This window comes from Corythoichthys intestinalis, chromosome 4 (genome assembly GCF_030265065.1).
Source record: "Corythoichthys intestinalis isolate RoL2023-P3 chromosome 4, ASM3026506v1, whole genome shotgun sequence".
Lineage (NCBI taxonomy): Eukaryota > Metazoa > Chordata > Actinopteri > Syngnathiformes > Syngnathidae > Corythoichthys > Corythoichthys intestinalis.
In genome coordinates this window covers 8,737,741-8,765,728 of record NC_080398.1, presented here as the reverse complement: position 1 = coordinate 8,765,728, position 27,988 = coordinate 8,737,741, and the positions used below count along the sequence as shown (strand labels likewise).

The 27,988-nt window shown below is 39.9% G+C and overlaps 1 protein-coding gene across 2 annotated transcripts in view; it reads left to right on the top strand.

Moving 5' to 3' along the window:
* The window catches only part of si:dkey-246i14.3 (ephrin A4), an 84,733-nt gene that overhangs the window by 25,499 nt on the left and 31,246 nt on the right, over positions 1–27,988 (top strand). For both annotated transcript variants that reach the window (XM_057834931.1, XM_057834930.1), the window contains exon 2: positions 23,688–23,986. In XM_057834931.1, coding sequence (XP_057690914.1) covers positions 23,688–23,986 — 299 coding nt within the window. The remainder of the gene's footprint in view (positions 1–23,687; positions 23,987–27,988) is intronic.

The following is a 27,988-nucleotide window of genomic DNA, read 5'->3' as shown; positions in this document are numbered from 1 at the left end:
AATATAGGATAAGAATTTTGAAAGGCGTCTGTTATAAGACGTGACCTACTTTAGGGACAATCCAAATACAAATCAGATATTTTGTCCATTGGGTGCATTATTGTATTTATAATGACTGTGTCATGTTTCTGCTGTCATGCTTTTAACATGCTTGAAAAAAAAGGGTCCTGTTGAAAGACTAAATAAGAACATCACAAAGCTGTGACAGAACTGTTTTACCTTTTGTGAGAAGTGCATAATTTTTTGAAAGCCATTCATTCATTATCTGTACTGCTTACTCTCACAAGTGTTGAGTGGTGATGGCGCTTATCCCAACTATGAGCAGTGGGCGTGATACACCCTGAACTGATTGCCAACAAATTGCTGGGTATACATAGAAAATAACCTTGGGAGAATTTGGATACCTTATGTAATATTTGTAAATCTTTAGATTTAAACTGTTGTGGGTCAACAGTACATGTGCCAGTTGCAGCCAAGTAGCGCACTCAGTTTGAGCACTATAGATTCACAATGCTGTTAATCAAGGCACAATCAACAACACTCTTAACTTAAATGTTTAAACTTAAATTGGCTATGCCCCTACCTAGAACTGTAGACTAATTCTGTGATGACTACTAGGCAAATCCTGAACTGAGTTGAGTTGGCTTACTTTAGCCAATGTTGATTCCTGAGGCCTCACAAAACATGTAATTTTATATTCGCCTATGATGTATCCGACTGTCCTGTCAATTGACTAATCAATGGCTTAGAGCTGAAAACAAGGTTTTGATCAAGTTTTTCCCCAGCAAGGTTTTGATCAAGTTTTTCCCAGCGAAAGGAATCGTTAACTCTTTGGGGGGATTTTTTTTTTTCTTCAATGTACAATCTACTTTTTACCTGTTTCGAGTGTATCAACTTGTCCATATTAAATTCGTTGAGCAACCATGTTTTTCATGGACATTCATACCATCTATGCTAAACCTTGTCCTTTCCTTTAAAACTGTATATTACATTGTTTATGTCATTTGCTTCTTGTCTGTTCTTTCATTTTGGATGAATAGGCCTGTGTTTACTCTCAGTTCAATTTGTCATGACTTGCCTGCTCTGATAGCATGTGCACACATGAAATCTTTTGGGCAAACGTGCATGTACTTATTACTTTGAGTTTTGGGCTTTTTACGGCAATAGGTAGCGGGCAGGAGGGAAAAAAACATTGATGCTGGAGAAGCAGATGGTCAGAGCTTATTTTTGGCCTTGATCACTGCTCTGGATTGCTTGTTAGTCCTGGTAACAGCACCCCTTACCTCATGAATCAACTCCACATCTGCCTAAATCTGGTCCATGCACAACTTTGTAACTTTGTTTGTTTGTTTGTCTCTTGTGTTGGATGTGAAATAGCAGTTAATGCAGACGTAGGTCACGCAGGCAGCACATCTCACAATTTTATGGTCAAACTGTGAAAATAGAAACAATTGAAAGACTGCCAACCTTGTCTCCAGCCCATTTACATCATGGCGTGGGTAAAATCTTCTGCGAAAAAAACAGACCCTGGAAAACTGAGATTAGGCCAAACCCTACTAACACACATACACACTTGTACACACACACAGAGCAAAGTGTGATTCTTTTGGTTTGTGGACACCTGTAGCCGTATCAAAATGCTCCTGATGGGCTGGTTTTGATACTGTTGGTGAGCCGGAATATGACATTTTCCTCACTTCAATGTGCTGCTGAGTCACACAGAATGGACAACAAGCAGAAAATAAGATCTTTTGGCTTGAAATGGGTATTGTGAGTGAAATGTGCCATACTTGCACTACAAAGCCATACGATAAATGACAATTTGGTTAATATTTTGGGTGGCAAGTCCATTATCACCCAGTATTCTCACACTGTTTAGCATATGATAATAAGAGTATCACAACTATGTTGGACAGGTGAATTGAATTCAATTTTAAAACATAAGGGTGATTATTAGTGGCTTCCATCGTTCAAAGTACAGTGGGGCAAATAAATATTTAGTCTACTACTAATTGTGCAAGTTCACCCACTTGAAAATATTAGAGAGGCCTGTAATTGTCAACATGGGTAAACCTCAACCATGAGAGACAGAATGTGGGAAAAAAAACAGAAAATCACATTGTTTGATTTTTAAAGAATTTATTTGCAAATCATGGTGGAAAATAAGTATTTGGTCAATACCAAAAGTTCATCTCAATACTTTGTTATGTACCCTTTGTTAGCAATATTGGAGGCCAGACGTTTTCTGTAACTCTTCACAAGCTTTTCACACACTGTTGCTGGTATTTTGGCCCATTCCTCCATGCAGATCTCCTCTAGAGCTGTGATGTTTTGGGGCTGTCGTTGGGCAACACGGACTTTCAATTTCCTCCACAGATTTTCTATGGGTTTGAGATCTGGAGACTAGCTAGACCACTCCAGGAGCTTTAGATGCTTCTTACGAAGCCACTCCTTTGTTGCCCTGGCTGTGTGTTTGGGATCATTGTCATGCTGAAAGACCCATCCACGTCTCATCTTCAATGCCCTTGCTGATAGGAGATTTTCACTCAAAATCTCTCGACACATGGCCCCATTCATTCTTTCCTTTACACAGATCAGTCATCCTGGTCCCTTTGCAGAAAAACAGCCCCAAAGCATGACGTTTCCACCCCCATGCTTCACAGTGGGTGTGGTGGTCTTCGGATGCAATTAAGTATTCTTTCTCCTCCAAACACGAGAACCTGTGTTTCTCCCAAAAAGTTTTATTTTGGTTTCATCTGACCATAACACATTCTCCCAGTCCTCTTCTGGATCATCCAAATGCTCTCTAGCGAACCGCAGATGGGCCTGGACATGTGCTTTCTTCAGCAGGGGGACACGTCTGGCAGTGCAAGATTTAAGTCCCTGGCGGCGCATTGTGTTACTGATAGTAGCCTTTGTTATTGTGGTCCCAGCTCTCTGTAGGTCATTCACTAGGTCCCCCGTGAGGTTCTGGGATTTTTGCTCACCGTTCTTGTTATCATTTTGACGCCACGGGATGAGATCTTGCATGGAGCCCCAGATCGAGGGAGATTATCAGTGGTCTTGTATGTCTTCCATTTTCTAATAATTGCTCCCACAGTTCATTTCTTTATACCAAGTGTTTTACCTCAGGGGTTTTCAACCCAGTCCTCAAGGCACACTGTGGGTCCTGGTTTTTGTTCCAGCCGATCCAGCAGAGACAGTTGAACCAATGAGGCTTCTGCTAAAACAAGCCACACCTGACTGCAATCAACTGATTGCACTTGTAAAACACCAGATTGGGGAAAAAGTGTTGTCATCTTGTTTGGTAAGAATGAAATCCTGCACCCACAGTGTGCCTTAGTGGAATAGGTTGGGAACCCCTGTTTTACCTATTGTAGATTCAGTCTTCCCAGCCTGGTGCAGGTCTACAATTTTGTCTTTGATGTCCTTCGACAGCTCTTTTACCTATTGTAGATTCAGTCTTCCCAGCCTGGTGCAGGTCTACAATTTTGTCTTGGGTGTCCTTCGACAGTTCTTTGGTCTTGGCCATAGTGTTTGGAGTGTGACTGACTTAGGTTGTGGACAGGTGTCTTTTATTCCGATAATGAGTTAAAACAGGTGCCATTAATACACAGGTGTGTGTGAGTGGAGCCTCATTAGACCTCGTTTGAAGAAGTTAGACCTCTTTGACAGCCAGAAATCTTGCCTGTTAGTAGGTGACCAAATAATTATTTTCCACTGTAATTTGGAAATAAATTCCTAAAAAAATCAAACAATGTGACTTTGGTTTTTTTTCACATTCTGTTTCACATGGCTGAGGTTTACCCATGTTGACAATTACAGGCCTCTCTAACCTTTTCAAGTAGGAGAACTTGTACAATTGGTGGTTGACTAAATACTTATTTGCCCCACTGTACATCCCATATGATGTGCAGTGCTTCCTTGAACAACAGAGTGAAGGTACCTTACAAAGGCATCGTCAGAATTGCCAAAATTACCCCTATTTATAACAACTAATTAGGAAAAAATTAAGCTGCAGTGGATGAGTGGTTAGCACAGGGGTGCCTAAATCCGGCTCTCGAGAGCCCCGATCCAGCTTGTTTTCAGTGTCTCGCTCCTTTCAAACACCTGAATCAAATGATCAGCTCATCAGTAAACTCTGCAGAAGCCTGATAATGATCCTGATTTTTTTATTTAGGTGTGTTGTAGGAGGGAGACATGGAAAACCACCTGGATAGAGGCTCTCGAGGACTGGACTTAGGCTGGTTTAGCAGATCTGCCTCAAAGTTGTAAAATCAGGGGTTCAATCTCGGCCTCAGGCCTTATTGTAAGGAGTTTGCATATTCTCTATATGCCTGCTTGGGTTTTCTCCAAGTACTCAGACATCCTCCCGCACCCCAAAAACCTGCGTCTCTGACTGAACACTACATTCTCCATAGGTTTGATTGTGAGTGTTAAAGGGGGTGTCTGTATGTGTCCTGCGATTGTCTGGTAACCAATTCAAGGTGTACACAGTCTCCTGCCCATAGTTAGTTGGGATTGGCTCCAGGACCTCTGCGACCCTCATGAGAAGAAGTGGTACAGAAGATGAATGAATGAATTAATTAATTAAATCACATGAATAAATGCATTTAAAAAAGAAAAAAAACTTGTGAAATCCCTGCTAAGATATTTTTAAAATAAGTTGTCAACTTACTGTATATGGTTTGATTAAAGAGCTAATTGCGCCATACAGTATGTGGCTCATCGGCATTATTACTTTAGTAGGGGCTCTAATACAAGTTCCCTGGCCATTGTTTGTTACTTCTTTTCAAATGTTGACCTTCAACTTCAGGTGGCCCGCTTGTTGCACTTTCCCAGTCAGATGATTGGTATTTCCATCTTTCTGGATTCCAGGAATGTCGCATAAATTCACTTCCTGATAACCTTTGTGGAAATGATCACAAAGAGTATTGTAGAGATTAAAAAAAAAAAAAAATGAAAGGCCGAAAACACAGAAATGGCTTATTCTTTCCTGCACATCCTGGTCATGTCTTTGCCTCAGTTGGTAAATCTAAGAATCTTATGGTACAGTGGGTGGGTTGGGGGGTTTACCAAGAGATTTTTCATTCAGCTTTGCAGGCGGTTGGACAACGGGGGGTCCACAGATGGTCCGAGGTGGGGGGTGAGTTTCTTGTTTGTGCGCAATGAGCGGCATAAGCACCAGGTTAGACACAACACTGGTGTTTGGGTTCGGCAAAAGCTCAGTGTAGGGGTGCACAGCTGATAAGATGGGTGGGAGGTGCCATGGGGTTGACCTGATTCTACTCAGTGTTGTTTGTACAGAAACACTACAAAGGAAATAGAGCGGGATACTTTTCATATTCTGCAACAGTTGTTGTTCCATGAAGGAAATCCTGTTCGACAAACTGGTCATTGAGTTTGCAAGCAAAGTGTTACGCTGCAAGATTCCCAATTTTTGCCTTTCCAGAAGTCTCTACTTATTTCCCAACAGCCAAAAGACCCAAGATGGCCAAGTGATAGCCTTAAATTAGTGTAAAACGGACATTTTTGGGGTTGCTTGAAAAACACAACCTAAATTGTTCTGACTTTATGTAAAAGAAGAAAAAAAACATTTTTTGTGGCTGAAGTTTTTCCGCCTTGTATGGGGGAAGCGAGTCATTGTTTTTGGTTTGTGTCACTGTGGCAGTATGCCAGAAAACGAGCCTGGTTATAGACTTTCTTGTTACTTTTTTGTGTTCTGAGCAACACCCTATCCAGTCACCGTTATGCAAGAAAATAGTAGCTTGGTTTTAGGCTCGCCACCTGCTTAATCCCTTCACCTTATTTGTTGTGAGTCTACTGCGGATGAGTGGGGAAAAAATCGCTTCAGGGTTACAGTTCCTGAAATGATATGATCAGCTTTGACAGACTTGAATTAGACCTAGACTTTGACATCTTCTTAAATATCCAGAGAGAATTCCTGATATAATTGATCTTTAGTTTGATTATTCAAAAGATGCTAGCTTTGTTCATGTTCTACTCGAAATTTGAGTTCAAATTGTATATTGTTCAAACTTCCTATTGTTATTTTAAAATCTCCCTAAAGAAGCATGATTTGGACATTTGCTGGTTGTAAACATTGAACACTGTTAAAAATTGTCACCCCTGACATACCCCAAACAGTATTATCAGACAAATTCCAACTTTGATCACGTCAAACCACGGTAATAGTTTGTAAAACTTCAAAGTATGAAGGGGCAAAAGGGAGACAAAAACAACCCAATTATTACTGTGTACCAGTCCTAACTAATAAAGAAAATGCAATCAAATTAGAACCATTTTATTTGTCTTTGTTACTCCAATATAAATAAGAAATAATTGGGGGAATAGTTAATTAAAATGGGGAAATTGGATAAATTGATGATTAAAATTTAGCTAATGAATTAGATGACTATTGGAAAAGACAATTTTTCTACATTTTGTGTACTATAATTTCGAAGTTCCATTTTTCAACATTATCACTGAAAAACATATGCATCCTGTTTTTAAAGATCACTAGTTGTGTATCTATACTGTACTTTGACAATAATGCAATAGTTCAATTATTTCTCCCGCACTGACTGTTCTGCCTTGATCCCTACCATCATACCAATTGATTTTATTGATACTACTACTGTGTAGTTATTTTCCAATATAATAGAGTAAATCCTGTACAGTGGTACCTCGACATACGATAGCTTCGACGCACGATCCTTTCGACACCTGATGTAAAATTTGACTCGCCATTTGTTTCTACATCCGACGACATGCTCAAAATACGACGATTTATGACAGCGGTCAGTTTGTTTTCCCACAAGAGGGACACACGGCTGTTTTTCTTGTGAGAGAAATCAACACTGGTTCCAAGAATGTTAGTGCAGGTGGTGAAAAAAGGAAAAGGTGACAGTTACCATTGAAATGAAGATGGAAATGATTACAGCTAGGAATCTTGGGGCACCTAACGATTCGATTACGATTCAGAGGCTACGATTAAATTATTAATCAATTATTGATGCCCCCGCGCTTTTAATGTTTCATACTTTAGTTCCAAAATTGTTCAAAAATCCTCTCAGGCTATCCCAAACTACCATTTCAGTATCAAATTAACAGTTCAAAACGGTAAATAAAATACTCGAGTCCCCATTCTGCAGCTTTAAACTACATTCAGTTAATTTAATGTTGTGAATCAAACGTTAAAGTTGTTAAATTGCTCCCGTTATTCGATAAGTTTATAATTATTATAATGATAATTATATTTTTGATAATATTTCCATAATCCCATATGTGAAACTTTTGAAACTGTTTCATCATTTAAAGATAGATTCAAATCAAGATTTTGCCGATTTAGGAGTATTTTAGATAAAAGGTTAATTAGGTTCACTACAACTGAGAAGTCTACTGCTTTAAGATGGCGGCTGTTTACTAACGCCGGCAAGTCTGTCATTTCGTATCTAGTTCTCTATAAATGTTCTAACGCTGCCGTCGTCTGTCATTTCACATCTAGTTCCATATATATGTGGTATGTATTGTAGCAATATGTGGACGTATGTTTGTAGCAAATAGCATCTGGGCGTTGTTTATCGCGGCTGTCGGCCGCAGTCAAGTATTTTATTTATTTTTTTATCTAGTGCAGCGGTCTCAAACAGACTCCACAAAGGGCCGCAGTGGGTCCTGGTTTTTGTTCCAACAGATCCAGCACAAACAGTTCAACCAATGAGGTTTCTACTAACATAAGCAGCACCTGATTGCAATCAACTGATTACACTTGTAAGAAACCAGATTGGTGAAAAGGTATTTGTCTCGTTTGGTTGGAATGAAATCCAGTACCCCCTGCGGCCCTTTGAGGACCGGTTTGAGACCACTGATCTAGTGGAATGAGTTGAACATGATATTTACTCTCGGTCCTTTCCTCATTGCGTCCCGAAGACTGCGCTGACTGTGTTTTAGTTCCGCTTTACCTGGTATAAATAAATATTCGGAATTTGGATGTTTGTGAATCATTCTCGAATCTTCCACGGCCGAATCGCGAATAATCTAAGAATCGGAAAATTTGCACGCCTCTAGAAATGATGAAAAAATATGAGCGTGGTGTGTGCGTCCGTGAACCGGCTCGACAATACGGTCGTAGAATGTCCATGATCTCGGTGGTCTTCCTCTGACCTCCATTTGCCAGTCTTTATAAGTGAACGTGACAATTATTATGATTGTAATATCACCAAAGAAATCGACAGCTTCGTCAGGTTTTTAATAATTTCAGAAATTGTGCAACACAACACGCCTACTGTCCACCACAGCTAATGCCAAAAACAGAACATGAAAAGTGAAAGTAAAAACTCTAATGCACCTCTCTCACTCTGTCAAGTCAGTCACGTAGTGTGTTCAAGTACACCACAGAAAACACATCTGCCACATTAGAACCCGATTCGTTGTATTAATATTACTACGATTATTATAATTCCGATTTTTACTTTAATTCATTTTTTTGCCCTGTGTAATTGCTATTTTCAATCGTACCAGTAGTATTTATTAAGGATTTAGTGTTGTTTTTCGGGCTATGGATCGAATTAATGGAATTATAATGTATTCTTATGGGGAAAAACCTGCTCGACATACGACCATTTCAACTTACAAAGAAGGTGCTAGAACGAATTAACTTTGCATGTACACCATATCAACGCCTAATGAAAGTTTAGCATTGCCTTAGAAAAGGCGTAATGACCACTGTGAGGCCAGTTTGCAAATATAAAGCTGGAGTTAGTCACTCCCTCCCCCCTCCCACTGGGTTTGACCACGACACAACTGTCGGCGCCATCAAGTCGTCTGCGCCTCCCACCGTCCCCACAGAGGCTTTAACTTTAGCACATATGCACGAAAAGCAGTCTTTGCATGAGGATTTGTTTTTTTACTGTGGAATTCTTTTAGTCTGTGTGTTTATGGCATTCGACTGGTATTCTGAGTGCGTGATAGGGATGATGCTTTTGACTATCTGCTTTGTATTCCTGACACCATGTTGTGGGATTGTTGCTCCTTTAATTATTCTCTCATATTAAAGGATCAAAGGTCTCTGCCATGGTGGAAACCTCTGCACATCATTAGAATGGTGCACGCATGCTCTGCATTACTGCCGCTGTGTGTACGCATAGTAAAATTGGCACATATTCAGAGGGCACCTACAGTATGATAGTCCTACGTTTTTCACGGAGAACTATGTCTGAGAGTAACTGAATTTTGGTTTTCATAGTACATTTTAGAATTGCAATTAAATAATTTCTCGCTGGACTCCTGATGATCGCCCGGCTAATGCTCACTAATGTGTCATATTGTTTTCTTGAAAATGGTTTATCTACAACAAATGATGTATCTTTATTCATACAGTTCATCAATCTCATTGATATATATTGACAAGCAGAACAATTAATTGCTCTTTCATAAGAGAAATTAATCTGTGTCCTCCTGTTGCAGTTTATGCAAGAGAAGGATAGCTTTGTATTAATCTAAATAGCCACAAATAGCACACGGACATACTTTTGTACATACATTCAAGTAGAGCTGAAACGAATACTCGAGTAACTCGAGTTTAAAAACTGATCCGAGTAATATAATTCGCCTCGAGGAATCGTTTAATTTTGCAAGCTCTAGCATCACGTTTTGCTCAGACTACTTTTAATGCAGGACAACGCGCTGACGTCACGTGCGTATAAAGTTGCTAAAAACTACGCCCACATGATGTTACGGTGGTAGCAGGTAGCGTCTGATGCCTCTCATAGATATCACATTTAGATCGAACTAGATGCGAAATGACAGACTTGGCGGCATTAGTAAACAGCCGCCATCTTAAATCAGTAGACTTCTCAGCGCTAATAAATACTCTCCAAACGTTACTGTCCCTTGCTCACGTAGCCTTAGCCCTGCGAAGGGCTAAGTTTCTATTAATTATGACTACTGTCGATGCGTGGCTAACGTGTTTTACATACAGGCTTTATTTAATCTGTAAAAACATAGCACTGTACAGTGATGAGAGTGTAAAATAAAATAAAATAAAGCTAACTGTGAATTTTAGCCCGGTAGTCATTGCTGGATAAAACACCAAGTAGCACTGTTCCCCAATGTGCTCCAATACAGCTGGTGTCATACATTTATATTGAACACTGCAAAAACTCGAAATCCTATCAGGACTTACAGTTTAGATGAATTTAAAATTTAACCAGAACTTAAAAATAGCTTGACACAAATGGAAATTAAATTGAAACACATGGGAAAAACAACTTTTAAGTGATATGTGTTATCAAGCGTAATGACATTTTTAGGTAAGAAATAAGACTTTTTTTTTTTTTTTTTTAAGATCTAGAAGTTTTTTAAGTGAAAGCAGTGAATTAGTTTGTTTTTTCTAGTTACATCTGAGATATAATTGTTGGCTGTTTTCAACAATGTACATCGAAAATGAAGACATTGCTTGGCTGAAAATGGTTATATATTAGATGAAATGTCTTGTTTTCTCATGTATGTTTATAATTGCTCTTTACCTTGAAAAAAAAAGTTTTATCCGATTACTCGATTAATCGATAGAAAGTTCAGTCTAATACTCGATTACTTAAATATTCGATAGCTGCAGCCCTACATTCAAGTATCCACACACATTCAACTAGACCGTCGTTAAGGGAAGTACCTGTGACAGCATTAAAAAAACAAAAATAGCATTATTATATGAAATAGAATCATATTTTGAGACGATTTTACTAAAACAATTTGGCAAAGCGCAGATTAAAAAATATTTGTCTTTGTCTTTTCATCTGCCGTTTAGACCCGCCTGTCATTATAGCGCTCTAGCGTCCCAAGCTGTATGATGACGTCGACAGGGTCAAGATTTCATCTGATTTAGAATTCAGCCTATTGAGGGGGGAAGATTCAGAACGAGGAAAATTAGAGAGGAGCAAAGTGTCATGTTTCAGTTTCTCCAATATTTTTACAGGATATTCTTTTTATCTAAATATTTTTTTATGGCATGTCATGACAAATAATTCTTGTGCCAAATGGAATATAAAATATTAAAAATGCATTTATTCAGTACAACAGGGCAAAATTTTACTGTATAATGGTCAAAATTGGCGATTTCTATCTCTCCCGAATGGTACTTTATGCTACCGGAGTTAGTCCGACTTTTGTCATTTCCCTGCCCCGGCTTCGAAAACTGAGGAAAGAGCGTCGTTGTGTTTCGGCCACGGCAGTGCTCGTCGCCGGGAATGAATGCTGAAAATAGCCCATTGTCCGTGGACAAACTGGCCAACATCGGAGCGGGGTTCTGCTCGTGGCAAAGCCAAGGAAAGCACATTCTCAGCAGGCACGCGAATAGGACCGAGCGGGCTGGATTGCCCAGCCAAACCAGCCGCTGTCAGAGCGGGGTGCTGCTTATGGCCAAGCCGAGAAAAGTGCATTCTTGGCGGGCACGCCTTTATCGGCCGTCGAATATGGTGTGAGACAAGCCGTTGGTCATCGGCCGTGTGGCCTTCTCGGTGGACAGGGAGTATTTTCAATTCACCCACAATATGCAAGCCACCTCTTTATTAAAACGTGTGCCATGATCCCAGTATTTGACATAATATAAAACCAGTAGCTTACTCACCTCACAATGGTCCCACAGTTTCCAGACTTGTTTTGGCCATTATCAGAGGTGAACGGGAACTACTGGAAACCCAAAAAGGCTCAAACCCTGGTGCAGCAACAAAAACCTGCATCACACTGGGCTGGCGAAACGAAATAATCCGCAGAATCAGCTGAATCCGCAGTTGTTCTGCATACTGTAGTATACTAAAGATTCATCCCACTGACGTCACATTTGCATTCTTCGTAAATCCAGGAAGTCACTCATTTTCACGGCGCGGGATTCAAAACCGCGTGAAATATGAAATAAACATGCTTTTTGCTGTCATAGGCACTTTAAGGGAGAAAAGAAATCTTCGAACACAAAAAAGGACACCGCTTATACCAACGCACATAAACACTATTAGACACAAACACAAGCAGTGTTGTTAATAACGGCGTTTGAACATAACGGTGTTACTAACGGCGTTATTTTTTTCGGTAATGAGTAATCTAATTAATTACTTTTCTCATCTTGGCAACGCCGTTACCGTTACTGAGGCGGGAAAGGCGTGCGTTACTATGCGTTACTAAGTTGGTTGGAGAAAAAAAAGTCTGAGAGAGACGGACTCAATACCTGACTGTAGCCGTAGCCTACAAACTACGCCCACATGATACGGTAGATATCCCATATTATAGAACTAGATGCAAATGACAGACACGGCTGCATTGGCAACATGTTTTAAGGACTACATGCGTTAGTAAACAGCCGCCATCTTAAAGCAGTAGACCTCTCAGGAAGGCTCTGATGTAGAGATCCTTCCTAGCGAACCTAAGTAATTTTTTTTTTTTTTTTTAAATCTAAAATGCTCCTAAATCGGCAAAATCTTGAATTAAATCTATCTTTAAATGATGAAACAGTTTTAAAACTTACACATGTTGAAAGTAGAAGGGAACTAATGCAATAACGGGAGCAATTTTAACTTTAACGGTTGATTCACAACTTTAAATGACTTCCACACATAGCATAGGTTACTATCTAGTTATCGCAATACCCTTGTGTCTAGTTAACTGGAGGGTAAAGATTTGGGCTAGAGCCAATTTGTCCCCAAAACCCTTTAAACTTCACATTGTGTGACCTGTTTTTTTTTGTTTTGAGAACAAAAAACATGAAAATTATCACTAGTTACTTTGCCAAGTAACTAATTACTCTTACATTCAGGTAACTGAGTTACTAACGCAATTACTTTTTGGGAGAAGTAATTTGTAACTGTAATTATTTTCTTAAAGTAAAATTAACAACACTGAACACAAGTGCATGAGGCAGTGGGTATTATTGATGACATGAGGAAGGGAGGGTAATCTGAGTTACCCCCATCAGATGGGCTACATTAGTATCATGCCTGCGTGGGTTTCCTCTGGGAACTCCGGTTTTCTCCCACATCCCAGAAACATGTATGGTAGGCTGATTGAGCACTCTAAATTGTCCTTAGGTTTGGGTGTGTGAGTGAATGGTTGTATGTCTCCTTGTGCCCTGTGATTGGCTGGCAACCAGTTCAGGGTGTCCCCTGCCTACTGCCCGTAGTTAGCTAGGATAGGCTCCAGCACCTCCGCGACCCTCGTGAGGATATAGCGGCATGGAAAATGAATGAATGAATGAAAAAATGAAACTTTTTTTTTTTCCATAGGTTGCACATGATAAAGATGTTGTCTGTCTCTTTCAAGTTAATACAGAATATTTCGGAGGCAAAAAATGTATAGCATACCGGTATATCAAAAAGAAGCACCTCTCGGCAACTATTTCTGGTGCTGATTTGAGAACCAAGACAAAATTGTTACGTGCATCCTCTTTATAAACCCTGTAGAACCAGTTCTGTTATCCTGCTTATGGCATTTTGTATTGTTATTTAGCATTAAGCTAGTGGAAAACTCTAATGCAAGGTTGTGTGCTTCTTTTTTTATGTAATGTGTAATTCTCTTTGTTTTATCTTAAATTTGTCCGTGAGCTCCGACTTGGGGTGTAAACAAACAACTTTAGGCTTTATTTTGAAAAGGTTGTTTTGAATGTGCTGAACTGCAGTTTCTTGTGTACAGAGTTTCATTTACTACCACCAATCAGCACTCATAATATACATTTTTGCATTTCAAAGTGAAAAGTCGGATGAATAAAGTCAAATGTCAAAACTTGAAAGTTGGGTCAGTGGTTTCTTAAGGTACCAGTGTATATATATATATATATATTTTTTTTTTTTTTTTTGGGGGGGGGGGGGGGGGGGTTTGTGAGTTTTCTTTTTTAAATATGAAAAAAAACGCCTTGTTTCAGTAAATATTGGAAAACACTGCACTGTACCACCTTGCTGCCAGAGCAAAAGTTTATTTTTTTAAACCCTTAAACCATACTGCACTTTCACATGTTTATTTCACTTATCTGAAATCTACATTAGTATTTAACCATTATTTTAGACGTTAATGCAGAAGATGTGTTCCAGGTGACGCATTATCACCAAAACACAAATGGTTCCACCCATAATGGTGCTGTGCCGTCTCAAAGCTGTTGCACAGGCTGCCTGGCAAGCCAAAATGGAGTGTAATTAGGGTGGGCACAAATCTAGCAAGCCCCGGTGAGGGCCTGTGGACTGGGGGTATGGTGGGAGGAGAGAATCAAGGCTGACAGGTTGACACCGGTGGAGCACGTTGTCTCCATAATTGCTGGCATACATATGGCGCAGGTCAAAGAAGAAGAGGGAAGTTTACAATCCCCTCTAGTGGTACACCACAGAATCACTGCCAAAGTATAGTTATTGTATTGAACATTTTAGTAAATTAAAAGTACAATAATCTTGAAATGTTGTAAGACTTATTTAGGTCAGTATTTTAACTTAAGGTCAATACATTCTCACTGAATCATGAGTGAGGATGGTTCAGACTGTAGACATATTTTATTCCAATTTGTTTTGTGCTCAAATCCGATTTTTCTGGCTGTTTACATTTTTTAGCAAGTTTCCACATCGGAATTGGGCCTGTTCGTTCTAGACCACATCACTGACCCATCTGACGGGTTGCCGTGGCAACGAAGATGTCATCCAGTACACGTAGTGTTTGACGTCATAACAATTGCGACAGCGGCAACAAACGTATAGCATGGGAGAAAGTACTGTATCTGCAAACGTACCTTCACCATTATATTAGCCAGTATACAGCAGCTTATTGGGGTGTAACGGTACACAAAAATCTCTGTTCGGTACGTACCTCGGTTTTGAGGTCACGGTTCGGTTCATTTTCGGTACAGTAAGAAAACAAAATGCTAAATATAAATGTGCAAGTTGTTTATTACACACTTTTGTGCTTTCAACAATAGGAACATTGGCCAATACAAAGCTAGAATTCTGCTCCTAAAGTAGCGGGTATTTAAAGATAATAATCCAACAACAATATGCCTTTCAGACACCGCGTATTGGTCAGCTTTCTTTCTGAAAGAAAGAAGAAAAAAAGAAGTCCTGTGCTAAAGAGAAAAGCAATCCCAATGACAAAGATTTTAACATGTATTTTACAAATGAAATGCCTCAATGAATCATTTTTTTTTCTTATGAACTGTTTTCAAAAGCTTTATTGGTGGATTTTCTCAAGTTAAAGCGCCACACAGAAATTAATAAATTTAATTGTGTACTTGTTTTGTTGTGGTAGGAGGGTTTTGTATTGAACACAGGGCCGTATTGGTTATTATTATAGCAGAGAAGACAGCAGTAAATCAACAAAGACAAGTCAACTGTGCCCCAATCTACCCCTCAAGAGATCTGATGGACTCAAAAAGTGGGATACGATTTTATATTAGTTTGAAAATCGACCAGAACCACCGTATTTTTACACGACTGACTTCCGGTCTGCCCGATCCTAGCTAGTAGTATTGACGCAGGAGGGCCGCATCTCGCGTCAAATAATAAACTGCCATTCTTTTCGTGTGCGTCTCGTTGAGCCGCTTCTAGGACGCGTCCAACACGCGGCCGCACTGCGACTGGTGTGCATTGGCTGATTGACTTTAACGCCCGCGTTTCACTGCGTTCTCGCGGCGGCCTTGTTGTCGTGCCGTTGACGTTTCTGGGTTATACTGTCCTACCGTGTTAGTCCTCATTATAGTAGAGAAGATGGAGTAAATATAATCTACACAAAGAAACTGTAACCAGATCGACTCACAGCCTCGAAAAGTAAGGGTTACATTACATCAGAAACTCGTTCGGTACGCCTCCGTTCTGAACAGAGCACCCCGTACCGAAACGGTTCAATATAAATACATGTACAGTTACACCCTTAGCAGCTTATCTAGCTAACAAACATTGACATTACTTACCTACTTTGCAATTATTTATTTATTTATTTAGATGCCCCTACTCGCAGTCTTCAGGATGTGTAGCGCTGTCGACCACTGGGCTTGTCCCCAAGAATGCCCACTAGTAATTCATAAAAGGGGCACTTGTTTCGCCCTGCCCCACTTTTGTTGTTGTATATGCAGTATATACTGCTGTTTTCCTCAGCTTGCACTTCGATTGGCGGTCTCTGCCACATTGAATTTTCTCTTGCGTAGAGTGACATCACGGACAGTCAAATCACATTTGAACTGTTCAGACTGAGAAGCATGTTGTCCATATGGGATATGAAACGACCTCGCGTAGGTGGTTTCAATCGGTCTCACAAAAATCTTTGATATCTGTGCTATGTGACTGCTCAGACGAGAAAAGAGCCATCCAGTTTTAATTGGGATGGGTTTAAATCTGATTTTGGCTGCTTGTCTGAACAAGGCCTTAGTACAGTCATTATGATCCAGAAAAAAATCTTAAATATACTGTTTAGAATCAAAACTCAGTCTCCTTTCTTTGAACTCTTCAATATTTTACTGTCATGCATAATGCTGTTACTAGTGGTACTTTGGGTAAAATGTTTGAGACACTCAAAGGATGCAGCCTCCCTTTCGAAGCATTGCATGAGAGATGAGCATGTGTTATGCAAAGCAGTGAAGTTCTGTTTCCACCTACTCTGCCTTCCATTCCACATTTTCGTTCCCCCTCGCTGACTTCCTTCACCCTTTTCCCTCTCTCCTCCGCTCTGTCACCCCTCTATAAAGACTCCCACAGACAGACCTGACCCTTCCTGAGCCGCATCCGGATCCTTTCTGTTTTATTTTATTTTTTTCACCCTCATGTACCCTGCGCAAAGAGAAGACTAATTAAAGTCTTCCACTTGGCTGTTCCGCCTTCGATCTTACAGTCTGCTCTCTCCTACTCTCTGGGGTCACTAATCAAAACACTTAACTGTCTTTTTATTTTTTTTTATTTTTTTTTTACCTGTTGGTCGATGCTGACTTGTATTATGCCTTCCTAATTAGAGATACTTGCATTCATTTAGATATTTTTGCATGTGGTGAACACGTCTACCTCAAAGTAGTGAAGTCCAGTCTGAATTGCCCTGAGGTGTGAATGGTTGCCTGTCACTATGTGCGCTTTGATTGACATGTGAATGAGTCCAAGGTCGGTTCAGTTTTCCTGTGATCCACAAACACTATAGAAAATAGATTGATGGGTGTTTTTTTACCCTTAGCAATGGTGGTAATCACATGCAAATCAATTGATTTACAGTCAATGCTTCATTCAGGATATGAGTGAAGAAAGTCTGTGCTTGCTGGACTAGGCATTGAACGAACTGATCACAGTTGAACTGCTCTGGTTGTCTAAGAAACGTTTTGCCGTCAAGCAGGCTTCATCAGTGCTCAAGACCACAGTATCCGAGATCTAAACTTGCTTGCGAGCAAAACACACGGAGACCAAGACAAGACCAAGTCTCTTGAGAATTGAGGCCAAGACTAGTACAACACTAGAACTAAACTAGAACATAAAAATCCGTTTGAAAATGCATATGTCATTTACAGTGGTGGTGGAAGCGTAGTAACATAGGAATTGCATGTGATTGTTCTTTTACCTAGTACCTGTCCTCATCGTCAGTTTAGTGAAAGTAGGAGAATAGGAGACAAATGCTTGCCTGGCACGACCAGACTTTTCTCCCTGTATTTTTCAAACACCGGGAGAACAGTCTGGGACCCAACTCCTCGTTGGCCTCTCGAGCCAGAACGAACGTATCCGTGCAATCAGATTCGTTTATTTGCGTGACGTGTTCTTATGAGCAACGTCACTGTTGCGTGTCGGAAGTCATCTCCGCAACAACACAGATGGCGAACGGGAGAGCCGAGAGTATGTTCCAATCTGCGTTAAATTCAGTTTCAAATGACCAAAAACGCATCGACATAAGTCATTGACAACAGTCTGTCAGGCGCTAGCCATGTTGAGCAAACTACTCTGTTCTCCTCTCTCCTCGTATGTTTACTTCCTCACGCTAGAGTTTCTTGTCGCTTTGCCAACGTCACGTCCGCCCACCGCGGATTGGTCCACGCCGCTGTCTGTTTGCTGTGGCTTGCTCAGCCCTGGGAATTTGATCCGCGAAAAGGTCGCCAGACTCTATCGCTAGAACAGCGGTGACTCTGGAGTTCCAGGCAAGACAAGTGCTGGTCATGACCAGTCTCAAATTCAAAAATCCCGAGTCCAGCCCACTGGACAGTCTGACACAAGACCAATTTTAGGAAACGGGGACCGAGACGAGACCTTGACCTTCAAAATGTGCTTACACATTGCTAAATCTGTAAATCATAGTCCAGAATGACAAGTTGGACACATACAAATACAGATACATACAGACTGGGCTGAAATTCATCATGCAAATGCTTGTTTGCCATGCTGAGGGACTTTCAAGCTCCAATTTCAGATGTCCATTGTAAATGTTAATGATGAGAATATACAATTATTCAGGCTAAATTTGCCTTATTGTATGTACAGTATGTAAATCAAAGCTGCCACCACACAAAATTCTATCTTCTGCATACACCCATTGCGTGTATTCTCTTAAAGATGAGTGTTGTTAATAACGGCATTTCTAACGGCGTAATTTTTTTCAGGAGTGAGTAATCTAATTTATTTTCCCATCTTTGCAATGTCGTTAGCGTTACTGAGGATGTAAAGGGGCGCGTTACTACAATTTGGTTGAATGAAGTGCGAGCTGTCTCATTTTGTCACACATCAACTGCCTGCCTGGAAAGAGCAGAGTGGGAAGAGCGTGTGGTGACGCCGTTGCAAACGCAATGATTGGCTAGGTTGGTGGATCATACCCTCCTTTACTGCTCGCTCTAGCAAACACAACAAGACAGCGATAATGGCGACAGGCCAGTGAATTTCAGAAGTAGCGTTCAAAAACATGAACTACATTTAATATTGTTTCCTTACAGAATATTTAAGGATAGTGTTCTGCTTATTGTTATTATTGTGTATATGTAACTGGATGTTATTGCCTAACATACAATTTTAGAGCTTTGCATTGGTAATGGTCAGATGACATTTGTGTCTTCTTAACTGACTGTCATATATATGATCCAAATAAATACCAAATGTTCTCAAATACTGCATAAAGTGTTTTTATTCTTCAATCATTTAATACAAACATCTTTGATGCGAATTATGTTATAGAATGTATAATGTAATAACGTGTAGAAGATGAAAAGTAACATCAGTTATCTTGCTGAATAACAAAGTACCGTATTTTTCTGACTATAAGTCGCACCTGAGTAGACATGTGCCGGTTACCGGTTTCACGGTTTACCGTGGTGTGAAAACGTTGCGGTTTCAAAACCACTAAAATTTTCCGTCATACCTTAGTACGGTATTCGCTATTTTTCATGTGCCAAAATGCAGCCGAAGTGGCTTGGTGCGGCAGCGCTCACCCCTTCCCGTTTGTTGCCGTGAGTGCCAGTGACGCTATTCTGCTAAATAGCCAGCAAACCCAAATACAAATCCTCCAAACACAAGGCGTACTTTTCTTCAATTTATTGAGCTCTCAAATCGTGGTGAAATATACAAATGAATACATTTAAAACGTTGTACAATTGTATTTTTCCACGTGTGATTAGGTTCAACAGGATAGCAGTAGCACCATTAAAAAGTTCGCCAAAAACAAAACACACATTTTCATTTCAAATTCAATATACAAACTAACTAAAACTTACAAAGACGAATGTTAGCCTAGGCTAAGCTGGGAGAGCAGCTTCGTTGTGGTTTTATGTCTCACATCCGCTGAGAGAGAGAGACAAGCTTGAATGAAGGGGGAAAGAAAAAGAATTGCGTCAAAGATCGCTAATTGAGAAAGGAGGTCTCACTCCTCACTTTTTTTTTTTTTTTTTTAATTAGATGAAACCTTTCCTCAACAATATTTACATTTTAACATTTATAAAACTAACGTATACATTTTTAACTAACTTATTAACTTATGAATTCTTTGTTCTTTTTAACACAAAGGCATGGCATCATGTAGACTAGAGTTGCAAAAGGTGGCTGAAAATGGCAAAACTTCACTTGAGCTTCCCCCCTCAAAAAAAATCATACAGTATATATTTTTAATTTTATTTAGAAGTCTTTTTACTTTTTATAGCAATTATTTTGTTCTTACTCTAATATTGAGCAACTTGAGCTGTGGCTGTGGGTATAGTTCTATTTATTTTAATTTTATATAAAATATTTGTTATTTTGTGTTAATTTATTTATTTTCACATTATATTCATGTTCCAATTTACAAATATGTTTTGAAAAAAAATCCTGTTCAATGGAATTTTTTTTTTTTTTTTAAACCCATACGTCTCAAAATTTTGGAGCCATAATTGCAATACCGTGATACCGTGAAACCGCGGTATTTTTGCTCACGGTTATCGTACCGTGAAAATATCATACCGGCACATGCCTACACCTGAGTATAAGTCGCACCAGCCCAAAAATGCGCAATGAAGAGGAACAACAAACATATAAGTCACACCGGAGTATAAGTTGTATTTCTGGGGGAAATTTACTTGATAAAATCCAACACATAGAACAGAAATGTCATCTGAAAAGGCAATTTAAAATAAAAATACAATAGAGAACAACATGCTGAATAAGTGTACAGTATGGATCATGTTACATGATGCATGAACAACGAAATGCGAACATGAGGTGATTCACAGTGACAAGGACAGACGGATGCTCGCTTACACCCACCGTTTGTATCCATGTAAGATAGCATGTGATTTTTATGGGATTTTTAAAATACTGATTCTCATGTATTTCAAGACACTGATGACATGCGCTCAGCTAGCCGCATCGGGGGCCATACCTGCTGTTTTAACACCTGCATGGCCAGCTATATTAGGGGTGTGCCATCTTAGGCACCCAACGATTCGATTCCGATTCAGGGTGCTACGATTCGATTATTGGCGATGATCACGATTATCACTATTATCGATGCATCGTACATTACGAATCAATAGAGTAGCCAAGCAAATTTATGTCCATTATTTATTTAAATTATCCTATTGATTCAACAGGAACTATGGAAGCATGCCCATACAAACAAAAGCTGCCCTGAAGCTGCTTTTTTATTTATTTATTTTTACAAGAAAGTGCAAAAACATTAACCATTTTAAAGGCAGTACTCATTTATCTCAACAATACAATAAAATTTACACAGGTGGAATGAATTCCACATTCTCTGGAAACAAAGTGTCTAGAAATAAGACTTCTTTTAACCAATGTACTTTGTTTTCACAGATTTCTGAACTATTTCGAATGTTTGTAGTGTTCGGCTGTACTTCATCATGGTTTTACACGTTATGCATATGAAATAGACGTTAGCGCCGATCGCTAAGCTAATTAGCTAACTGTTAACATCTCAAAAACAACAACAATAAAGGCTAAACACTACAAGAGGGTTCCTGTACTCACCTCTTATAGACGGACACGGGTCTTAGCAACACACTCAGGACCTTTTTCAATTGACATAACTTGAAACTACTGCTGGACATCTGAAAGACAAGGAGCAACGAACTATCTCTCTTCCCCTCTTGCTCTAAAAAATAACTAGCGCACAGAAGCGCGACCACCGTCCCTGCCTGTCTCATACAAATGTATTTTCCAGTCTTTTGAAAAGGAGTAAATCTCTCCCTCAGTAACCGGCAGCATCCATCATAACATTGTGCGTGCGTCCATTAAAGGTGTCCGGGCGGCAGAAGTGTTTGGAATTTCGTTCCGCCACGAGCGTCTCTAACGATTTTTAATAGGGTAAAATCATCGTTTTTGAACCTTTATAAATCATAATCGAATCGTCACGTGTCAAATCGCGATGCATGTAGTAATCAATTTTTTTTTTTTTTTTTTTTTTTAAATCCTTAAGCTATATTGTTAGGTGTGAAATGCCTTGTATAATAATGTCCATCTTAGTGTAGATGTAGCCTTAGATTTTCCTTTTTTATTTACATAGGTGGACTGTATGTATGCTCCACTATTTATGACCATTGCTTTCCATGATCGTCAAGCAAATAGTCTGATCCCTCGCATTCTCACCCTAGCTCCGTCCATTCCTGTTGTTTTAATGCTCACTCTTCATCCACTATACTTCCCTGTTCTTCCTTGAGCTTGCATCTGTCTTGCTTCATGTTAAATTTTACACGTGCATGTCTTTAATATACAGTAGCTGAAGGGAAGGCAGAAATCCGAGTTGTATATTACGCGCCTCTTCTCTTATAATGATGCCGTCTTGTCCACTGGTTGTTATTGTGCCAAAAGCCAGTCAACCTCAACCGAAGGTGAGCTTGAGCATGCCAATCATGTCTGCATTTGCTCTCCTGTCGGGGCTTATCTTCACTGAGTGGGAGGAAGAAAGCAGTACAGATAGGTTTATTGTACTTGAAGTCCTCTCAGTGGTCTTAATTAGCATTGATGTATGTTTTAGCGTCGCTTCCCCGACACTCTGTTAGGCCTAATTCTAAAATACTGCCTTCTGATATGTGTAGGGAGGAAAAAAATCCATCCCTGAGGTAGCAACATTCCATGAGGCATTTAGGAATCCCGGACTGCCCTTTATCTGCTTAATTGCTTTCTCTTTTCATTCGGTCTCATATTACGTTAAGTGTCTCAGCAAAGCTTCAGTCAATTGTGCCAGTTCTTAACCGACCTTCTGCAGACTTTAGGGATCATCCCTTCGTGTCAAAGCCAAAACCCCCTATTGATTATAAGTGATATGCGCCACACGAACAAGGAGGAGCTCAGGCGATGATTCAAATTACTAAATGTTTCTTTCCAGTGCTTTACCGCTCACAAAATTAAATATTGTCTCCCATCGGGCTTTTAAGAATAATAGATCTGTTCTATAGAAAGTTTACTTTTGATTATAGATTGCATTGCCCTTAATATTTAGAATTTGAAAACAAGATTCAAATGGGTGTGCAGTGTGCACTGGGTGAATATTGACTTGATCTTAAAAGGTATAGCATTATTTATCTTGTCAAAGCAAGAACCTTGTTGTTAAAATTTAAAAAAAAAAAAAAAAAAAAAAAAAGACATTATTACTCATTACTTTTTTTTTTTTTTTACATGTAAGCAGGCAGGCACCAAAAGGGAGAGGAGACAGCAGCTTGAGAAAAATTGAGAAAAACGATTTTTTTAATATTGCTAAGCTACCTTCATCCATGCTAGTTAATGTATTTAGAACATATTTGGCTCTTTGTGCACCGCAACTTGAGGAAAATGAATAAAAATATAATTTATTAACTCTAACCCTCTCTAGTTATTTTTGTGTTGTTTAACTTTCAGCAATTAGTCTTGGCAATAATCCTTTTGGATGTTAATTTAAGAATTCCAAGATGTTCAGGAAAGCAGCCGACTAAATTTCTTTGACTTTGTGAGGTGAATTTAGTGAAGTCATTCAAAATCAAAATTATTTTAAGACAGTTTTCAAAGGAATGAAAGAATCTGTTCTGAACTCGTTTCGAAAATAAAGTTGGCAAAATAAGGCTGCATTTTTTGCTGCTGTGTGAAAAGTTCACATCAGTTTGACAGTAGCTGACCTCATGTTGAACTTTAGATAGTACATAAACTGGGACTAAAAACAACAGCCCAGCCAAACTTTTATCATTTAATCAATTCTACTCATAACCCTCAAAAATTATTAAATCTAGTTATTCATAGTCTTGTTTTTGTTCTTCTTTCTTCTAGGTTAACAGCAGGTGGACTGTCTATCCAAGTAAATCTGAACGACTACCTGGACTTCTATTGCCCTTACTACCCCAGCAAGCAAATGCTGGGCCCCAGGCAGCCGGAGACATTGGCCCTCTACCTGACCGAGGAGGCTGCCTTCCAGGGCTGTGTGGAGACAACGGCGGCCATCAAGAGGTGGGAATGCAACACCCCCTTTGCTCGGTTCGGCTCGGTGCGCTTCTCTGAGAAGATCCAAAGATTCACCCCCTTCTCGTTGGGATTTGAGTTCCTGCCAGGGCGGCACTACTATTATAGCTGTGAGTATGATGCATGTGTGCGACTGTGTGTGGGCGCTGGTCCAAGAGACATGAAGGCTTGCCATTGTTTAGTGTCTGAGTCTTGCTGATCCATTCAAAAAAATATGCCATGCTTGAATAAACTTTTTTGCTATTAACAGCCTATTGTTTCTCAATTATGAGCAAGTATTTAAAGAACTAAATTCAAGGTAATTAATTTTACATTTGACAAAAGACAATATTGTCACAATTATGTCTTTTTTGTTTTTATTTTATTTTCTTAATATCATAAGTAATATCTAAAGTACAGTGCAAGACCACGTGACTGTAGTAGGTCGATTTTACAGTGTTAACCAGAGAACTCGCATCAAATTGCTCAAATATAATAATGTTGGGACACTGTTTGCTAGATTTGATTTAAATTTTAAAAATTACTTCATCCGTTTGCCTGTTTTTATTGCTCCCTCACCAGGGTTTCCCCTAGAATTTTTTTTGAAGCTGTGGTGGTGGGCTGCACCCGAGTCAGACAGCCTCACCATGTCGTGCCACGGCGAATTTTTTTTTTTTTTCCATGTTTTTTTTCCCCGAGAAGAACCATAACAAAGATATATTTGAAATATTTCTTTAACCAGGCTAATGTCATAGTTCTCAGCTACGGTACATGTACGTAAAATGTGTAGCTGATTACAGCTACGTTACACTACATAATAATACAACTTTTTTTCTCATAGCAATAGTACAACTTACATCTCGTAGTGATGTGGTCCTTCTTTTTCCTTTTATTTGGCCCTAATACGTACTACATTACCACAACAATAATGGTCCTTCGTTCAACGGACCCATTTCAAGGAATAGGGGGAAAATTCTAATAGCCGTGTTAAGAGTTTTACTAGTTCCGGTGAGGTGAATAGTTTATTTTTGTTGTTCGTGAACTACATTTCCACACAAACGCACATCGAGGAACCATTAACTTAGCAAGGAGAGGTATGAGAGTCATTTTTCGAGTGTCCCAGAGCTCGCGAAACTTGTAAAAATAAGCGCATTTATCAAGTTTCGTCAGCCGTGATTGTGTACTAGTACAGGGGTTCTTAACCTTTCTGACCCTGAGGCCCATTTTTTTCAGTACAGAGTGGCCCAGGGCCCATTAAATATAATTTTAATATATATTATTTATTATTAGTAATTATATTATGTTATTATTATTATAATATAATATATTATTATATCATTATACCATCACCCCGTGGAACTCTGGTGACATATTTTTTGCTGCAAGGCTTTCATGGTGGAGAAAACAGTGTGTCCATTTAGCTTCTGGTGCACGATCGAGTATCTGTCTGATGACACCGTGATGCTTGCCAGTCATTGACGCTGCACCGTCATTGCACACCCAGACCAGTTCTGCCAGTCCAGGGCATTCTCACTGAAGTAGTTATCAATGCAGCAGAAACATTCCTGAGCCGTAGTTCGTGTTGGTAGCTCTCCACAAAACAGCATGTCTTCGTGCAAACTACTGTCCCAGCGATAGCGAACAAAAACCAACAGCAGCACAGCATTCGTGACATCAGTGGACTCGTCAAGTTGCAAAGAGAAAAATGGGCTACTTTTTACTCTTTCAATGAGTTGTTGCTGTATGTCTGAGGCCATGTCCGCGATACGGTGACTCACAGTGTCGTTTGAGAGTGGGATGGTCAGCAGCTTCTTTGCAGCGGCCTCTCCGATCATCTCACGGCACATATCAACAGCAGCAGGCAGAACCAACTCCTCCGCTATGGTGAATGGTTTCTTACTTTGTGCCACACGTCTTGCTACGAGGTAGCTAGCCTTCAGTGCACTTTTAGAGTTGCCAGTCAGTGACACGATCGATCTTTTCTGCATCTGCAGCCCATCTTCTTTTCTCTTGAAAAATTCCACCGGCTTTCCCACAAGCGTCGGATGCTTGGTCTCTAGGTGCCGCTGTAGTTTTGACGGCTTAAGTGCTTCGTTAGACAGCTTTAACCCACACTCCACACACTGGGCTCTCGGCACTGCCTCGCTACCTCAGTTTACGAAGCCGTACTTAATGAAGTCGGGATTGTACTTGCGCAAAAATTACTTTTTGGCGGGGGGGTCGTCTTCATTTTTTCGTTTTAAATATTTCTCCATCTTGTTTGTTTACAGCTAGCTGAGTGACTTCTTCTCCTTATCTATGGAGCTGGTTAAAGTAATAACTGACTGATGCATTAGCGTCACTACATGGTCGGGAGTTGTTATTGCGTCCCGCGGCCCTCGCGGCCCACACGTACAAAACAGATTTTTTTTTTTGCGGCCCACTAGGTGGCGCTCGGGGCCCAAGTTTGGGCCGCGGCCCTATGGTTAAGAATCACTGTACTAGTATATCAGTCTTCCAAAACAGCCTGATAGCACAGATATAAGTACGCCTGACTCTCGTTGTCGAAGTTAGCGCGGTGGCGCTGTGGAAATAGAGCAAGGCTCTATTTTGGGCCCCACCTCTCGGCGCAAATTCGTTCAAACTTGGCCTTCCATCAAAGACAGCCGTCCACCGCTCAGTTTCGCCAAAATGTCCGATCCAAACTACTGTAATGCCCCGAATATGGGGAAGAAGGAGAGGAGTCGGTATTGGCTTACCCACTTTATTGTGGTTACAATAATAAAGAAAAACAATAACAAAATAACAGCAAGTTGCTGCGACATGCACCGCTATCTCACCCGTTCTCCCATTCTTCCTACTCTCTTCCCCCTGCGTCACAACTCCCTTGTTTCTAAAGGGGACTGTGCATAGTTACGGACATTACAACACACAATGAATAGGTTGTCGCTGAACTCTCCAGACTCGGCCGTTGCTAGTTTGAAACGGCCTTAAAAATAAATTTTTTTAAAAACTCATTTGCAAGGCATGGCAGCTTTTATTTTGGTGTGGCGGTGCGCCACAATCTCTTGTATGTACGAGAAACCATGCTCACTATACAGCTGGTGGTAGAAATCTTGTGGTTTTAACTTCTGTCCACTCCCAGTGACTTTGTTGTGATGATTTCCCCACTGCATTTTCTTCATGCTCTGACCGATTACCGTGATCAATAGTGAAATAGTCTCCCATCCCATGGGAGTCCTAAAAAAAAAAAAAAGTCAGCCTCCACTGTGTTCCATCCACCTGCATGCCTCCACCATTCTTTAACAGAAAATAATGCCAAACAGAGGGCATCTTAGTGGCTTCGAGCCCACTTCCCTTATTCTTTTAAAGACAACTTATGTCAGAGCAAGTAAAGAGGGGGGATGTGACACAAGTCAGGGAATGAAAGGAGTGAAGTGAATACATGGTTTCCAACAGTAACAATACACACAGACAGACTGCGGGGCTGAAAAGTGTCTGGGGAACAATTTAGAAATTGTGAAGGACTGTGTAGGAGCCATGGAGTGGGGGGTTAAAGTCAAGTTCTAATGCCCCAATGCAGAAAGTTTAGCATCAAGCACTATTACTATTGTTTAAAGGTTTCTACTTTTTCTACCTCTTATTCTTACCGTCAAATATTCAATTTACTATAGTACTCAACACTGATTGGCCAGTGTTTAACATCAAATTTTGCATCGACTTTTAATTTGTGTGCCCCCTGTCTTTACAATGCTTACAATCGACAATAACTAGTTTAAAGTGTAACTATGGCCAAACTCTGGTCCTATAGCAGTTAAATGTCAATCAATAACTAATTTTACAACATCATTGAGCAAAATAAATAGTACAGTACTATTAACCTATTAATTACTGCTTTGTCAAGTCAACTTCATTGATAAATAGTAAAACGTAAGTAGATATTTGAAATTAAAAAGCAATTCATGCAACAAATTAAACCCTCTCAGTGAGCTAGGAAATACAGTGGTACCTCTACAGTACATACGAAGTTAATTTGTTCCAGGACCTTGTTTGTGAGTCGAAATGGCTGTATGTCGAGCAGGATTTTCCCATAGGAATACATTATAATTCCATTAATTCATTTCACAGCCTGTTAACCTACACAAAATCCTTAA